Raw genomic sequence first — 19,465 nt, 5'->3', positions numbered from 1 at the left:
CCGTCAGAATCCGATCGGAAATTCTTTGGAACTCCGATGGAATTCCGACGGAATTACGTTGGAAGTTCCGGCAAAATTCTGATAGAACCTCTATAGGGGGCACTTTCCGGGGAATCTTTCCAATTGGGCAATTTATTAGTATAAAAATAAAAAATAATGATTTTTATTATTATCATATTGATATTGGTTAAAAATTAATTTTTTATCTTATTTTTTTTTAACATATATGGGCAGTTGTGAAAAAAAAAATTCCTCCCAATTAGAATATATTCACTCATCAGGAGAGTATATAGCTAATTTTACTCTCTTAATTGCCATATTGAACGCGAGGGCTCTCATACCAGTTTGCCCTACATGTGCCCCCTTACTAAATTAATTCAAGAACACCATCCCCTGGAAAATTTTCCTATCATATCGTTGTGTCTTTCGTGTCTATGGATCACGATCGCTCTTGTGGAAAAAGAGAGATAGAGATAGATAGAGAAGCGTTGAGTGGTGGTGGTGGTGGTGGCCTTCGGTTGGTGGCAGATTTAACGAGGGAAATTTTCAGCTGCCGCAATAGCCATGGAAAACAGTGTGTCTATAAAGTGGGATCTTGCAAGAGTAATTATTTTCTAACGAAAGGAGTATTTTAATTACAAAACTTGTAATCCTATATCTTAGGCGCAACTATATGTTTGGATATAGTTTAAACTTTATCGGCTTACGATTCGATATCATTTACTTCTATTTTTAAAGGCTATTGCATTAAATAAAAAAACCATATACAGAGAAATGATATATTTATTTGAATATAAAAAAAATACCGGCACAGAAAACTACCTTACCGACTGATGGTAATTATTTGGAAAAATCAAAATATAACGAAGCTGAAGTACGCAACGTTTATATAAACGATTTTTAAAGAAATAATTTTTTACAATGAAAAATTCTATAATTTTTTGCCTAAAAAATATTTCTTGTAGTTTTCATTAATCAACAAATTTACAAAAAATATTTTTTAGGCAAAAAATTATAGAATTTTTCATTTTAAAAAATTATTTCTTTAAAAATCGTTTATATAAACGTTGCGTACTTCAGCTTCGTAAAATATAAAAAAATTACCGACAAAGAAATCTACCTTACCGACTAAAAATTTACTATCAGTCGGCAAAGTAGATTTCTGTGTCGGTATACACTATAAATTTTTTAAAAAATTTTATTTAAATCAAATAAAATTTATTTGCAACAAATAAATATTTAATTGCGACAATAATAAATGTTTATTTGTCTCAGAGAAAATATACCTTTTTTGGATGTATTAAATAAGTTTAAAATTGAATTCTTTTTTTTACATTTAATTTGTAACAATGTTATATGTTTTTGCAGGAATATCAACAATGATGGACGCTCTCATCTCTCTTTCCTGTGTTATGATCACTGAAATGGTGAGTACCTATTACGTACAGTACAACTGCTTTCATATACACAAATGTACATTTATTGTATATAGTGATACATATTTATGTAAAAGGTATAGTGTGTCCAGGACATATATATATACAATCTAAATTACAAGTTTTTTTTCTCTCTCTCTCTTTCATTCTATTTTTGATCGATTTCGGTTATTTTTCTCTCTATATATTTGCGCTATATTTCCTTTTATTAATAAAATTTAAAAAATATTCCACTTCTGATGGAATCGCGGATGAGTTGCTGTGTTTTCATTTTTTTTTAATAAAAAAAAAATTGTGAGAGAAAATTTAGTTCTATTGCAGTAATGAATTTTTTTTTTTTTTTTTAAATGAAATTTTGACTTTTTGGTAAAATATTTTTCGAACGGTATTAGTAAAGAAAAAAATAACGCAAACTGGAACTTTTTTGTAGGATTTGAAAAATCGGATTTTTAAATTTTTTTCGAAAATCATGCGGATTAGTACATATGAAATAAATGAATAGATTTTCTTATGGGAAAAATTTTTTTCTATATATAGAGAATTTTTTCTTTTTCGCTACAAATGATAAATGAATAAATAAAAATGAATGACGCGCAAAAAAATGTAGGATTTTTCGATGGAGGGATTTTTTTTTCTCAATATTCTCTGAGATCCATTATTTTAAATATGTATAAACGAAACACGACCATCGCGTGTGAATTAGATATGTGTCATGAAATTCTAAAAACCACTTTTCTAACCTTTGCGAGAGACTTTTTTTTTCGCAAAAATTGTCTTCGAATTTGTTGTAAATATTTTCTCTGCCTGTTTCCAAAAAATTTGGATAAAATTCCTAACAGGCGGGATGTGGAATTTTTAAAACGCCGAATTTCCAATTTATCCGAAATTGCTAATGATACCAAAAAAAATAATCGGAATTTAAAAATTAACAAATCCCAATTTTCTAAATAAATTCTTATTGGTTAATTTTTAAATTTGCGGTGAAAATTTTCTGTCGGGTCATTTGCAATTTCGGATTAATGGAAATTCGGACAAATTAAAATTCGGTGAATTAGAAATTCTGGTATTTAAAAATTCGAATCATTTAAAATTCTGTTGAATTCTAAATTAAAGGGATTTTTTTTCATTTTTACACATAAATTGTTTTAAATGTTAGTCATTATAATTAATTATTATTATTAGGGAAAAAAAGGGGATATAAAATGTGTGTGCGATTCCTACTTGACACACATTGCATCCAGATATCTATACACCTGACTGAAAGCACAACCGAGGTAGTAACAAGTACCGGAACTAAGTGCGAGTTAGATATGCATGGTTCCTGAATAGAGTCTGAACATTAATACGAGAATACCCTCGTGGCTTTATATGAAAGGGTTGTGGCGGAAGAACTAGAATGAGTGAATGAGAGTGGTTACGTGGAAAGGATCCATATTCACCAGAAATAATTTTCACATTCATTCTGAATGGTTTATATGCTGATTAAGAGCATCTCTTATGCTAATTTTAGAAGTATTCTCATTTCTTTTTTAATCTAAAATCCTTAGTTTTAGTTTCCTTTGATTTATTCCCAATTATTATTTTTTTTTCCAGTTAATACTAATTCAGAAACATTTTTTTGGATATTAAAATTTTGGTGACAGAAATACAGGAAATACGACGCATGAGAAATGTTTTATTTGTATCAAATATAATATATGTTTAAGTTCAAAAAACGTATATTTGTCTCACAATCTACTAGCCTACTTATTTGGCGAAAATAAAATTTTTTGTTTAAATTTAAAAATTTTGAAAAATGAAAATATAAAAAATTACCGGCACAGAAATCTACTTTACCGACTGATGGTAATTTATTTTAAAAAATGGCGATATAAAAAATTATCAACGCAGAAATCTGCCTTACCGACTGACGGTAAAACAGTTTTTAGAAATGAAAATATAAAAATTACCGACATAGAAATCTACTTCACCGACTGATGGTAAAACAGATTTTTGGAAAATAGAAATATAAAAAATTACCGATAAAGAAATCTACCTTACCTACTGATGGTATTTTTTTTGAAAGATGAAGATATAAAAAGTTATCGACGCAGAAATCTACCTTACCGACTGACGGTAAAACAGTTTTTTAGAAATGAAAAATAAAAATTACCGACATAGAAATCTACTTCACCTGCTGATGGTAAAACAGATTTTTGGAAATCGGAAATATAAAAATTACCGACGCAGAAATCTACCTTACGGACTGGTATAAATTTTTTTTTTCGAAATTTATACCAATTCTTCAAAGCTGTTTTACCATCAGTCGGTAAGGTAGATTTCTGTGTCAACAATTTTTATATTTTCATTTTTCAAAAAAATACCATCAGTCGGTAATGTAGATTTCTTTACCGGTAATTTTTTATATTTCTATTTTCCAAAAATCTGTTTTACCATCGGTCGGTAAAGTAGATTTCTATGTCGGTAATTTTTTATGTCGGTATTTTTTCGAAATTTTTACTATCAGTCGGTAAAGTAGATTTTTATGTCGGTAATTTTTTTTATTTTTAAATTTTTTTACAATCTTATTATTTTTTTAACTATTATTTCTTTGGGTGTGATATCATGGTTATTACACGGTTACTAATAGCAAGAGTGTACATTGGACTATCTTGAGTATAAATTCTCTCTTCGTCAAAGTTGATTGTGTTTTTTTTCCTAATTTTTTCTCTTCATTTAACGAAAATAGAGTTTCTTTTTCTCTTTCTTCTTCTTTTTTTTCATCATCTCTTTTTGGCGCAATTTTCTGCAGTTTCGTGTCAGTCGTTCGATAGCAGTTAGGGAGATTGATTGGTTCGGTTATCTCTCAGCTACTGGAGAGTCAGAGAAAAAATAGAGAACATTAGGTAAACGATGGAATGACGTTGGTACGATTCGTAACGAACGACTGATAGTCATTCAAGTGAAATCAAATCGTGACCAACACACAGGGGGGGAATGCGAATCAAGGATTTTTTTTTTTTTTTTTTTTTTTTGAAAAAAAACAGAATTTCATCAGCTATAACCGAGTATAGGAGAATTTGGAGAGGGAGAAGATTTATCCGCTTTTAACGAAACCTCTCGTTTTTTTTTTTTTTTTTACTTTTTAGTTCAATTGTTTTTCGAGTGAGATAAAGAGAAAGGTTTTATTTCTTCCTATTGTATTTTTTTTATCATATATATATATATTTCAACAAATATCGGGAGTATTGCGTTTTTCAATTTTTAAAAATTTTTCAATTATTTCTCCAAAACAATTGATTGTTTCAATAGAAAATTTCTCTTGCTTTTTTTTTTATTCGTTTATTACATTCTCGATGAAGGGGAGGGGGTGGGGGTTTATGTTTTCAAACAGTTATTTTTATTTAAAAGCACGTTTTACTTGTTTTCGCTATTTCATGGTTTACTTTTTCTATTTTCTGGTTTACTTTTTTTTTTTTTTTGTTTATTTTTCACTTTTCTTTTTTGTCATTTTTTATTATGTTTTTCTTTCTTATCATAAGAGAAGGTATTTTTTTTTATTATGTAATCACAGAAAATTAAAAAAAAATTAAAATAAGCTGCAACGCTTATTATTTTAATCAAATTTTGCTTATTTTATTCCATTTTGGTATTAAATTTCTTATTAATTTCTTATTTAATTATTTCATTGGATTATAATTAAATTTTAAAATTTGGAGGGAAAAAAAATTTTTTTTCATAAAAATTTTCGTTTTTAAAAAATCTTTTTGGAGAAATTTATGTTTTAATACCAAAATGGATTAAAATAAGCAAAAGTGGATTAAAATAATAAGCGTTGCAGCTTATTTTCTGTGATTGGATTATAATTTAATTTTATAATTTGGAGGAAAATAATTTATAATAATAATAATAATAATAATTTATTTTTTAATAATTTTAATAATTTTTTTTTATTTTAATAAACATTTTTTCTTATTTAATTATTTCATTGGATTATAAATTAAATTTCAAAATTTGGAGGAAAAAAAAATTTTTTTTTTTCATAAAAATTTTCGTTTTTAAAACGTCTTTTTGGAGAAATTTATGTTTTTTCTACATTCGTAAATCACTGCTCTATATATATATATGTATAAAAGGACTTTTCGTAAAATGTAAATTTCTTGGTTTAGAATGCAAATATATATAAAAGCGTTTTGCTTACCGTATACTTCGTGTTATACTGCCTGTGTGTTGAATGCGAAGGAATTCGTTACTGGTGGTGGCGATGTGAAAATACGATTGCTTCTCGTTGACAAAGAATGTGTCTGGTACCCAAATATTTTTGATAAATTCTGAGCCAACACTAAGTGTTTCCACGCCAGTTCTTTTCTTGAATGCCAGTCGTGGATCCTTCCAAAATTGACGAAAGTAAAAATCCAACGTAAAATCCTATAATTGGGGAGAGATTAAAAGAAAAAATCGATTAGAAAAATAAAACTTTTTAATTTGGAAATATATTATTTTTATACGAAGTGATAATTCGATTCCAGTCATTTTTTATTGCTTATAAAAAGATGTTATTGAAATTTTTTTTTATGATTGAAAAGAAAATTACATAACATCTACTTTTTTAAAAAAATTAGTTTCATTTAAAAAAACAAAATAACGAATTTTGAAAAAATCGATAACCACTTCGCATTTTAGAATAAAGAGGAAAAATTGCTGCATAAATTCTTTTAAGTTTTTTTAAGGGAAAATTGAAGAAGAGTGATGAAATAAAAGTCGATGGTATATGATCCTTATGAATAGATTTTTTTTATGTATATAAAAATAATTTTAATTGAAATATTTATAAAAATGAAAAGACATTGTAAATTCTTTTATTATATTAGGAATATGAAATTAAAAATAAATTTAATAAAATAAAATTTTTATTATTTTTATTATTTTTAAAATTCTTTTATTTTATAAATATTTGATATGAGTAATAATTGTTTTGAAAATAGATGAATAGAGGGAAATAGTGGCTTTTCAGTATATTAAATCTTGTATGCACCTCGTAAATGTATATAATTGAAAATAATTACATATATACTTTGTATAAATCCCCTTTGAAAATTTATTTCAAAAGCTTTATTTAAAGTAACTCCTTTAATTAAATGTGAATTAAAAATTAAATTTTCAATGTCTTTACATTTATTTGAAAGTAAAATAAATCAAAAATCACATCGGTGAATATTGACGATTGAAAAAAAAAATATTTTTCAAATAGTAATTTTTTTTATAAATTGTTTAGCGAGAAAAGTTGCAATTTTTTTAAAATAAAATTTTTTTTTTTTTTAATCGTTAATCGTAAATTGAACCGACGTGAAAAAAATTGAGAAAAAGAATTAAAATTATTAAATAGAATTAATAAACAAAAAAAAGTAAACATTTTTATAAGGAAAATTTTAATAAAATAAAAACATGAGAGAAGTAATAGAATAATAATAAAAAAAAGTAATGGAATGAAAGAAGAATTTTTTTATTTATATAGAAACTAAAATGAAGTTTATCTTGGTGAATAAATGTCAAGTGGATCGTTTTAAATAAGCAGCATATGATTGACAGCAATTCTATATAGCTAAATTGAAGTAGAAGAGAGAGATGATGTGGAAAAGCATAGGGAATCGGGATTGAAAAAGGAATATTGTATATATGGAGAGAAAGAGAGAGAGAGAGAAAATTCCATATCGAAAAAGTGATGGGATCAAAGGCTTTGTGCTTACAAGAAAAGGCAAAGGAGATGGGTTACTGTAACCAAATATCCATGCTGCATGCTTGTATAAATTTATAATAATACATGAAAGTCGCTTTCAAAAATGTGGATTTAACATGCAGAGAATATTTGCCAATACCTCCAGCACGTATATTTATATTATTTGAAAACTTGGAGATTTTTCTCCTTGGATTGATTTCTGATAGGAGGAAATTATCTAATTTATTTCTTTTTTTTTTTTTTTTGACTGAAGTGATTTAATTGAGAAATATTGCTAGAAGATTGTATTTAAAAATGTCCCGAATATTTTTATGGAATAATATAATCATAATATTATAATATAATATAAAAAGTAATATTATTATATAATATAAAAAGTAATATTATACACTGGAAAAAATTTATTTGATTTAAATAATTGGTTACTTGACTATTAAAAAAAAAATATTTATTTGTATAAATAATTATTGAGTTGGTATTTGTTTTCAAAAATTACCATCAGTTGGTAAGGTAGATTTCTGTGTCGGTATTTTTTATATTTTCATTTTTCAAATTTTTTTTAAAATAAAAAATTTATTTACGCCAAATAAATGGGTTAGTAGTAGGCTGTAAGACAAATATACGTTTATTTAACTCAAATATATTATATTTGGTTTAAATAAAACATTTCTCTGGATGTGTATTTAATTTAGTATTTTTATTTTTATTTAGTATTTTTGTATTTATTTAATTTATTTATTATTAATTAACTTAATTTAGTTTAGTTTAGTTTAGTTTAGTTTAGTTTAATTTAATTTTATTGTATTTAATTTTACTTAATTCAAATAAAAATTATGTAAATATTTATTTGATAATAGTAAAGTAACTGATTATTTGAATCAAATAAATATAGTTTTTCAGTGTAAAAGAAATTATTATTTTCTTCTTCTGTATAATGAAAAAAAAATCCTTGACCTCTAAACGATGTTTAGAAAAATTTTTGTAATTAACTGGACGAGTAACGAATCCATTGTTTAATCAACTTTGAACACATGGAGCTTTTCTAAAGGTAAAGATGTCCCCCCCTTTTTTTTTTTGCAAAATGAGACTCATTTCTTAATAAAAAAAAGATTTTTATTTTCTAAAGAGAATTTTACGGTTCTACTTTTTGAAAAATGACAGTGAGTGAAGCTTCACGTATCGCAGGCACATCGTATTCATATCATCGTTTTTATATACATATGTGTTTTAGAGAGAGGCTGCGAGAGAAAAGTTCTTTTTTTTTTTTTTTTTTTTTTTTTATTTCGGAATAGAATATTTTTACTTTGACATTCTCCACAATTCTTCGCGTGCACATTTTTCGTTTGTATTTTTTCCCACGAGTTGAATTCACTATTGTATAGAGTAAAGTATTAAGCTTTCTCTCTTTCCTGTTTCCTTTGATGAAAATCTATATATGTGTGTGTGAAAGTTAGGGTTGACTTGGGGTGTTAAACGCCTTGGCAGATATTCGATACTAAATGTTTAGTTGATATTTCTACAATAGAGAATCGTTCTCACTGATATGTATCCTGGAAATGTCTATTTATGTGTGAAGAAAACTATCTATATTTCCCCTCGGAGAATGTTTTTTTTTATAAAAGGTGTAATTAAGCTCGTATAACAAAAGAAATAATTTTTGTATTTTACTTGCGGCGAGAGAGAGAGAGAGAATATAAATATTTTTTTTCGCTATTGGAAATCATTTAGTGAAATTCGATTATAAGGGAATTTAATTATTAAAATTATGGAAAATTTAGTTTTTAACAGCGTTGAGAAAAAAGATTTTTAACAAAAAATTGTTTTGTTAGGCGATTTTTTATTGTCCTAATCTAATTTTGATTGTCAGAACCACATTCTTTAGTTGCCGTACCCAAATTTTTTATTGTCATGACCAATTTTTTTAATTGTCGTAACCAATTTGTAGTTGCCGTAACCAAATTTTAGTTGTCGTAACCAATTTGTAGTTGTAGTAACCAAATTTTGGTTGTCGTAACCAATTTGTAGTTGTCGTAACCAATTTATATTTGTAACCAAATTTTGGTTGTCGTAATCAATTTTTTATTGTTATTGTCGTAACCAAATTTTGTCTGTCGTAACCAATTTATAATTGTATCCAAATTCTGGTTGTCGTAACCACATTCTTTAGTTGCCGTACACAAATTTTTTATTGTTGTCATGACCAATTTTTTTAGTGTCGTAACCAATTTGTGGTTGTCGTAACCAAATTTTGGCTGTCGTAACCAATTTGTAGTTGTAGTAACCAAATTTTGGTTGTCGTAACCAATTTTTTATTGTTATTGTCGTAACCAATTTGTAAATGTCGTAACCAAATTATGTCTGCCGTAACCAATTTATAATTGTAACCAAATTTTGGTTGTCGTAATCAATTTTTTATTGTTATTGTCGTAACTAAATTTTGTCTGTCGTTACCAATTTATAATTGTATCCAAATTCTGGTTGTCGTAACCAATTTATAGTTGTCGTAACCAATTTTTTTAGTGTCGTAACCAATTTGTGGTTGTAGTAACCAAATTTTGTCTGTCGTAACCAATTTGTAGTTGTAGTAACCAAATTTTGGTTGTCGTAACCAATTTTTTATTGTTGTTGTCGTAACCAATTTGTAGTTGTCGTAACCAAATTATGTCTGTCGTAACCAATTTATAATTGTAACCAAATTTTGGTTGTCGTAATCAATTTTTTATTGTTATTGTCGTAACTAAATTTTGTCTGTCGTCACCAATTTATAATTGTAACCAAATTTTGGTTGTCGTAATCAATTTTTTATTGTTATTGTCGTAACTAAATTTTGTCTGTCGTAACCAATTTATAATTGTATCCAAATTTTGGTTGTCGTAACCAATTTATAGTTGTCATAACCAATTTTTTCAGTGTCGTAACCAATTTGTGGTTGTCGTAAACAAATTTTGTCTGTCGTGACCAATTTTTTCTTATTATTGTCGTAACCAAATTTGTAGTTGTCGTAACCAAATCTTGGTTGTCGTGACCAATTTTTCTTTTTATTGCCGTAACCAGTTTGTATAGTTGTCGTAACCAATTTGTGGTTGTTGTAACCAAAATTTAGTTGTGGACAATTTTTCTTTTTATTGTCCTAACCAGTTTGTGGTTTACGTAACCAAATTTTTGGATATAACGAAATTTTGTTTTTATTGTTATAACCAATTTGTAGTTGTAACCAAATTTTGCCTGACGGGACTAATTTTTTTTTAGTTTCGTAACCAGTTTGCAGTTGTCGTAACCAAATTTTTGGTTGCTTGAACAAAATTATATTCTTCTTAATTTTTAAACATGTGTTTTTTGTCTTTTTTCTCTGTTTGCATCACTTTCTTTTTTTTTTTTTTCTTGAACAGAGCTTTTTGGTTGCCGTTTGAAGTCTCGTGATCGTGAGATCGCGCAATTTAAAAAGTCTCTGTATAAAGTATAAAAAGCAGTCCATTTGCTTCCGCTAGTCGAAGGCTCTTTTCTCATTTCCGATATAAAAGTTCGTTGGCAAAGTCATCCACATCTAAAACATGCTCGAGTGTGCGGTATATATATAATACACAGAGGATTCAGTTAGATCTCTTTCTCTCTCTCTCTCTCTATAATCTGTTTCACTTTTTATATAGTCTGCAAACCTCTTCTATCTCTTTCTATATATATATATTTATGCTGTGTGTCTTTTTGTTTGCCAACCTTCTGCTCTTAATGTTCAACGTTATATATTCCAATGTTTCAAATTCAAAGAGAAAGCCCAAGTGTATAATTTTTTTTTATTTTTTCTTCAAAAAGTTGAATATTATTTTTTTTTTTATTTATTATGCAATTATTGAATATTAAAATTTAATATTCTCTATTAATCATATTAAATAATTATTTAATAATAAAAAAAAAAGAGGAAGACTAATTTGTTATTCAGGAAATTTAATTTCTTTGCATGTAATTAAAATGGAATTAAATTTTATTTAGAGTTATTTATTTAAAGAGGAGACAAAAAAAAATTAATATTCAATGTGAGTGCTATTATTTCTGAAAAGTAAATGAGGCTTTGGTAAAAAAAAAAAGTGTTTTTTTTTCTCGGATGCTGTGAGTTCGCGCGAGATTTGCTCCGACGTTGTCTTCGCCGGCACCAGCGGTTGGCCCCTTTGGCGCTTCTCCAGGCGCACTGCGGCCATATTCCAATTTTCCCAAACAACAAATGCTTGAAAAATCGCGAAAAATTAATTTTTACCCAATTGTTACATAAATGTTACGTAAATGTTACATAAATGTTATGTAAATGTTACGTTCTTGTTATGTAAATTTTATGTATTTGTTACGTAATTGTTACATAAATGTTACGTATTTGTTACGTAAATGTTACGTATTTGTTATGTAAATATTATATAAATAATACATAGATAACTATTATGTATTTATGTATGTTACATAAATGTTACGTAATTGTTACATAAAAATTATATAGTACATGTTACATAATTATCATGCAAATGTTACATAAATTATATGTATATGTTACATAAATTTTATAAATAAATGTTATGTAAATGTTACGTTCTTGTTACATAAATTTTATGTAATTGTTACGTAATTGTTACATAAAAGTTATGTACATATTACATAATTATCATGCAAATGTTACATAAATGTTATGTACAAATGTTATGTAATTGTTTCATAAATCTTATGTTACATAAATGTTATGTAAATGTTACGTTCTTGTTATGTAAATTATATGTATTTGTTATGTAAATTTTATGTATTTGTTACGTAATTGTTACATAAATGTTACGTATTTGTTATGTAAATATTATATAAATAATACATAGATAACTATTATGTATTTATGTATGTTACATAAATGTTACGTAATTGTTACATAAAAATTATGTACATATTACATAATTATGATGCGAATGTTACATAAATGTTATGTACAAATGTTATGTAATTGTTACATAAATGTTACGTAAAAGTTACATAAATATTTCGTATTTGTTACGTAATTGTTACATAAATTTTATGTATTTGTTACATAATTGTTACATAAATGTTATGTATATGTTACATAAATTTTATAAATAAATGTTATTTTACATAAATGTTATGTAAATGTTACGTTCTTGTTACATAAATTTTATGTATTTGTTACGTAATTGTTACATAAATGTTACGTATTTGTTATGTAAATATTATATAAATAATACATAGATAACTATTATGTATTTATGTATGTTACATAAATGTTACGTAATTGTTACATAAAAATTATGTACATATTACATAATTATCATGCGAATGTTACATAAATGTTATGTACAAATGTTATGTAATTGTTACATAAATATTATGTTACATAAATGTTATGTAATTGTTACATAAATGTTATGTAAATATTATATAATTATTATGTATACTTGTCACATAATTATTATGAAATTTTTTACATCAATGTTATGTAAATGATAAATAATTATTTATTTATAGAAAATATATATTTTTTTTCAATATTTTAATAATCAAAAACTATCATTGCAAACATAGTCTCTTGTTGGATATATAATTTTTTTCGTAAACTCTGTATTTCTATAGCTGATTGAAGTCACTTGAATTGCAAATGGAAAATTTTCCCTATCCCTTGTAGATGAGGGAATTTAATGGCGTTCATCGACAAATCAATGGATTTCCCATTAACAGGAAAAAAAAATCCTTTGTCAACAAACCGCATTTGTGTAAAATGATCAGATATTGTTTGTTGTGCGAGATTGTAATAAAAAAATTTTTGAAAGGAAAAATATAAAAATGTATCATAAATTAGTTTGCGGCTCTCGTATCATCAATATTCATTCAATATGTCTCTTATATTAAAATTCAAAGAATTTTTTTTTTTATTAGTGAAACGAAAGAATTTTTTTTGATAACAAATTTTATTAATTTTGAAATAATTTCTTGTTTGAAAATTAATTTGTTGAAAAATATTTTTTTTTTTATTTTGTTTCACAAGAGAGAGAGAGAGAGAGAAAGAGTGCTTTCTTAACAAATCCTTTATACTTTTCTAGAATTAAGAAAAGCTGCGTCCCGCTTTACTTTCTAGATTATCTTTCGTGAAAAGACATTGACTCAAAGGGTTACGTCAGTCTCCTTAAGGTAGCGGATGAATACGTTAAAAGAAGAAAAAAAAAGAAAAAAAAAAAAAAAAAACTTTAGTGATAAAAACGGGGACAAGATGAAGACTTTATGCTCTAACAGATCACTAGAAAATGATAGCACATAAGATTCATCGAATTCAGTCTCTTTGACCGTATAGGTTGCGATAACGCTCTCTCTATATATATATTTCTTATTATTATATGAAGTTCAATTTGATTTTTTTTGGGTAAATTGAAAATTCCTCGAATTTTCAAAGCGATGAAAAACGAGACAAAAAGAGATTGATTGAAAAATTTTAAATTTTAAATATAATATAAAAGATAGTTGAAATTTTAATAGAATTTTAAAGAATAAATTTTCGGATAGAAAGTAAAATTATTTTCATATACAATCTTCATGTAAATGCAATATTTGTATGTAATTAATTAATTTACGATATAATTAATTTAAATGAAAACAATTTTTTTTCAGGTTGGAAAATGAACGCAAATCTGGAGTCTCTACCAAACGTAGACGGTTATTGCATCAGGATCTTCAAAATGTAAGTCAGAAATTTTCTAATATAAAAATTCTAGTTCTATATGTATTAGACAATTAAGAATTTATTATAATTAAAAATTAAAATTATTCTTCATCATTATAATTATAATTTTTTTTTAAATTATAATTAAAAGGAAAAAATGATATAAAGTATTAAATGTTTTTTTTTTATAATACAAGTATATAAAAGTTGATTTTAAAAATTAGAGAATTTTTTTTTAATAATAAAAGAGAGGTGAGATTTTTGAAATTAAAAGCAGACTAAATTGTATAAAATAGGAGAAAGTTTCTCAATTATAAAATACGTGGGAGGCATATGCAAGCAATCATATAAGCAAAATCTACGATAAAAGCGCGAGTCAGGCAATATGTTCATAAGCAAGGCAATTTAGAGCAAAAAGGTTGGTGCAAGTAAAACGTCGAGGACGACGTTCAAAGTCGTTCAAGAACACGTTTTGGATTAGTTGAAGTTTTATAAAAAAAATTACATATATACATAATATAAACAACCAGAGAAAATTTTTTAACAAATAATTTATTTGAATTAAATAAAAAAAATTTTTGTCTCAATAATGAAAATTATTTTTAATCAAACAATATTTTTGAATCAACAATTTTGATTCAACAAATATTTTTGATTTAAAAATTATTTTTCGAATAAAACAAAAATTTATTTAAATCAAATAAATATTTTTCATTTTTTCTTCTGGGTGGAGAATTCGGTGTAAAAAAAAAGAAAAAAAAATTGAAATAAATAAACTAAATCCTATACGTGTTCTGGTAGAAATTATATATATGTATTTTTATGCAAAATTTACGCACAAACATTTATAAATGTATATATATATAAGATATATTAGGTGTCAATTTTTAAAAAGCACACACACGCACATATTACATATGACGCGAGAGCGACCAGAAGCGCACTGCACACACTGACAATGATAAAATTAGTAATAATTTTTTTTTTTCTTTTTTTTTCAATTATCAAACGCCAATGGCCGCCATTTTTCTTTCCACTCTGTCCTCATTTAGAGCAGATGAGTCCCGTCGACTTTTGACAATTGTCAATTTTTGTCAGATATTCAGGAATTTTTTTTTTTCTATACAAAACTCGAGTCACCACCACAATTTATGTGTCAAATTACACAAATTTTTTTGGAAAAATTTTCTTTTTGCTTTACGTTCATTCAGTTATTTTCCTTTTTTTCAAAATTTATTGTTTCAGTGTTTTATACTCTCTAAATCTGAATTAGTAAAAATATTTACTAATTTAAATTAGTGACTCACTTATTGCTTTAGAATTAGTAAAATTTTACTAATTGTTAGTAAAAGTTACTAATAATTAGTAAAATTTCACTAATTTATAAGCAAAAAGTGAGTCACTAATTCAAATTAGTAAACATTTTTACTAATTGACATTTAGAGAGTAATTAATTTTTTGGGACGCATGATTATGTTCTAAAAATCATTAGTGATAATTTACATTTTATCGAATTTTATTTGTCCTAATTAGTTTTGAGCCGAATTTTTATTTCGTCGAAATAGCATTTTGCATAATTTACATCAAAGCGATTTTCTACTCTCTAAATCTGAATTAGTAAAAATGTTTACTAATTTGAATTAGTTACTCACTTTTTGCTTCTGAATTAGTTAAATTTGACTAATTGTTAGTAAAAGTTACTAGTAATTAGTAAAATTTTACTAATTCAGAAGCAAAAAGTGAGTCACTAATTCAAATTAGTAAACATTTTTACTAATTCAGATTTAGAGAGTATATTACAGAATTTTTATATATAACTAAAAATTCACTTCACAGAATTTTTATTTCTTCGAATTTTTATTTGTCAGAATTTTTATTTTCTCGAATTTTTCATTTGTCCGAATTTGCAAATGGCCGAACAAACAATCGACAGAAAGATTTCGGCGCGATTTTTAAAATCAACCAATAACAATTTTATGGATAATTTTTGATTGGTTGATTTTAAAAATCGCGCCAAAATCGATTGTTGTTTCGGCTATTTGCAAATTCGGACAAATGAAAATTCTATCAATTATAGAAATTCTATTAAATGATTTTTCGGTTAAGTAATTAAAATTCTGTAGTATGAAAAATCGATTATATGGAAATTATATCAAATAATAATTCGAACAAATGAAAATTTATCGGAAAGAAAATTCTATGCAATGAAATTCTGCCCAATGAAAATTCTTTAAAATTCCTATTATGTTAAATGAAAATTCGAGCAAATAAAAATTCTGACAAATAACAAATTCGAAGAAATAAAAATTCTGTGAAGTGAATTTTCGGTTATATAAAAATTCTGTAATGTAAAAAATCGCTTTGATGTAAATTATGCAAAATGCTATTTCGAAAAAATAAAAATTCGGCTCAAAACTAATTAGGACAAATAAAATTCGATAAAATGTAAATTATGACTAATGATTTTTAGAACATAATCATGCGTCCCAATTTTTTATTGTAAAAGAAATAATCACTCTCTAAATTTGAATTAGTAAACATTTTTAAATTTTTGCTTTTGAATTAGTATTTTGCTAATTCATTAAATTTTTTAAATACTAATTTAAAAGCCAAAAAAATTAAAATTTCAAGATAATAATTGTAAATTTTTAAAAAATATTTTAATATTTTGTTTTTAAAGGGAGAAATAATTGAAAATTTTCAATTTCTGAATGAATGAAATAAAAAATTTTTTTTAAAATAAAATTAGTGAAATTTGATATAAATTTATTGTGGAGACTTTTCGAGGTCTTTGCAAACAATATATATTTGGGATTATACAAGGAATGAGGAATATGCTTGTTGGAGGATATAAATTTTGGAATGAGATCGAAATACGTGAACGGGTATAAATCGCGAGTCACGTTCCAGGTGACAGCGTCGACTTGATTTGGTTTCCGCACAGGGCTCAACACCTGGGGTCCAGTCTCGTACATTCAGTTTCAAACTTTTTTCTTTTTTTTTTTTTTCTTTTTAGATAACAAGTAATAATTTTTTACAGTTGACAAGCGACTTAAACTTTTTTAATAAAGACCCGCTTAATTTTTCAATCTTTCAAGTTGTGTAATATAGGAATATAATATGATGGAAATTTTACATAATTATTATGTAACTATTTAATATAAAATGATATAATAATTATTAAAATTTTCTGCGATTGGCGAATAAATTTTTATTTTTTTTTTTAAATTTGAATCTAAATGTACAAACCGGAACAATATTGAAAAATAAACTACTACTGGAATTATACAATTTACACCATAAACCGTTCTATCTTAATATCGAAAATACAGACGTACGTAGTTATATATACGTTATACAGTGTATATATACATGCATATATATAATAAATTTTTTATTTTTTTTAATTTTTTTATACAGGGTGATTTTTATGTTCCGCACAACCTAAAAATTTTTTTTTTTTAATCTCATTTTTTAAATAAAAAAAAAAAATTATTAGGGGCACTGGAACATAAAAATTACCCTGTATATTAAATTATATTATATATATATTTTTTATATTTGAAACTATAAATTTTTTATATTTTATATTATATATTTTTTGTATTTTATATTATATATTTTTTGTATTATATATTATATATATATATGGATGTATATACGATTTGTGGCCTGTGGAGCTCGTCCCGTAAGCTCGATTTTGCCTTAGTCTCCAAACTCACATTCTACAACGTTCAAGAAACTATATTCAAACTTTCCTTTTATTCTTTGACAACGCGTAACAATGTCGACAGCTTGGAAATAAAGAAGAAATATTTCCTTATTCAGTAATAATAAATATTTACAGTATTTTATAAAACTTTTCTGGTCACATTCGCCAACAAACTGCTTTGCACAAATGTGTTTTTTTTTCTTCTTCTAAAATATGCAAAATTTTCTTTTAAAAATCAAAACTTTATTATATGTACATTTCTCACAATATGGCCTTTTTTTGGGGGTCATTCTTTATCAAAAATGTCCAACAGTCAAAAATTACATTTATTTTTGAAACTTTAACAAATTTATAACAAAAATTAATTTTAATAATAATTAATTACTACAATTATTAATATATGATAATATAATTAAAAAAACAATAATATAATTATATTATTAATTATTAATTAATGTATATTAATTTATTAATTAATAAATATATTTATTTATTAATATATTAATAAATAAATATATTTATTAATTAATAAATAATAATATAATTATATTATTATACACGCAAGAAAATCTTTACCTGAAACAGCGATATATTTCTCTAGAATAGCGAAAACTTTCTCTGTTTTAGTAAAACATATCGCTGTTCTAGGCAAAAAAAATTTTTTTCGTATATTATTGTAATGAGATAATTATATAATTGATTATAATAATTAATTACAGTAATTGAAAACAATAATAATAATACTATTAATAATAATAATAAAAATAATAATAATAATAATAATAATAATAATAAAAATACACTAAAAAAAAAATTATTTGCTTGAAATAATCGGTTACTTGACTATTATCTAATAAATATTTCCTTGAACCAAATAATTTTTGAAACCAAATAATTGAATTAAATAAACTGTATTTGAATCAATAATTTCTGTATTTGAAACAAATACCATTTAATTGATTCAAATAAAAATTATTTAATACAAATAAATATTTATTTGATAATAGTAAAGTAATCAATCATTTAAATCAGCTAAATTTTTTTTCCTGTGTAATAATAATAATAATAATACAGTAAAAAAAATTTATTTGCTTGAAATAATCGATTACTTGACTATTATCAAATAAATATTTACCTGTACCAAATAATTTTTGAAACCAAATATAATTGAATTAAATAAATTTTGTATTTGAACCAACAATTTTTGCATTTATTTCAAATATCATTTAATTACAAAAAATAATTATTTAAATAATCATATTTATTTTATAATAGTCATAAGTAATTGATTATTTAAATTATATAAATTTTTTTCTCTGTGTAATAATAATAATAATACAGTAAAAAAAAATTTATTTGATTCAAATAATCAGTTACTTGACTATTATCAAATAAATATTTACCTGTACCAAATAATTTTTGAAACCAAATAATTGAATTAAATAAACTGTATTTGAATCAATAATTTCTGTGTTTGAAACAAATACCATTTAATTGATTCAAATAAAAATTATTTAATACAAATAAATATTTATTTGATAATAGTAAAGTAATCAATTATTTAAATCAGATAAATTTTTTTTTCCTTTGTAATAATAATGATAATAATAATAATAGTAATAATAATAATAATAATAATACAGTAAAAAAAAATTTATTTGATTCAAATAATCAGTTATTTGACTATTATCAAATAAATATTTACCTGTACCAAATAATTTTTGAAACCAAATATAATTGAATTAAATAAATTTGTATTTGAACCAACAATTTTTGCATTTATTTCAAATATCATTTAATTACAAAAAATAATTATTTAAATAAATATATTTATTTTATAATAGTCATAAGTAATTGATTATTTAAATTAGATAAATTTTTTTTTCCGTGTAATAATAATAAAAATTTGT

At 24.6% G+C, this 19,465-nt stretch overlaps 3 protein-coding genes across 9 annotated transcripts in view; 1 reads left to right on the top strand and 2 right to left on the bottom strand.

Annotated features, from left to right (window-relative positions):
• LOC127282398 (glucose-induced degradation protein 8 homolog) overlaps nt 1-15,020 on the bottom strand; it is a 116,997-nt gene extending 101,977 nt beyond the window's left edge. The window contains exon 1 of one of the 2 annotated variants that reach the window (XM_051306608.1): nt 15,008-15,020. The gene's annotated coding sequence lies outside the window, so the exon portion shown is untranslated. Of the gene's footprint in view, nt 1-9,327; nt 9,340-15,007 lie in introns of those variants that run through there. The other variant, XM_051306609.1, reaches the window with a different exon arrangement.
• LOC127282397 (dihydropteridine reductase) overlaps nt 1-15,326 on the top strand; it is a 115,914-nt gene extending 100,588 nt beyond the window's left edge. The window contains exon 6 of the mRNA XM_051306607.1: nt 15,317-15,326. The gene's annotated coding sequence lies outside the window, so the exon portion shown is untranslated. The remainder of the gene's footprint in view (nt 1-15,316) is intronic.
• The window catches only part of LOC127282388 (gamma-aminobutyric acid receptor subunit beta), a 155,668-nt gene that overhangs the window by 51,979 nt on the left and 84,224 nt on the right, over nt 1-19,465 (bottom strand). For all 6 annotated transcript variants that reach the window (XM_051306587.1, XM_051306590.1, XM_051306589.1 and 3 more), the window contains exon 4: nt 5,617-5,843. In XM_051306587.1, coding sequence (XP_051162544.1) covers nt 5,617-5,843 — 227 coding nt within the window. The remainder of the gene's footprint in view (nt 1-5,616; nt 5,844-19,465) is intronic.

This window comes from Leptopilina boulardi, unplaced genomic scaffold (genome assembly GCF_019393585.1).
Source record: "Leptopilina boulardi isolate dan_hultmark-lab unplaced genomic scaffold, ZJU_Lbou_2.1 LbouV2_30, whole genome shotgun sequence".
Classification (NCBI taxonomy): domain Eukaryota; kingdom Metazoa; phylum Arthropoda; class Insecta; order Hymenoptera; family Figitidae; genus Leptopilina; species Leptopilina boulardi.
Note: the sequence above shows the minus strand (reverse complement) of the source record. Positions and strands in the feature narration are given on the sequence as shown.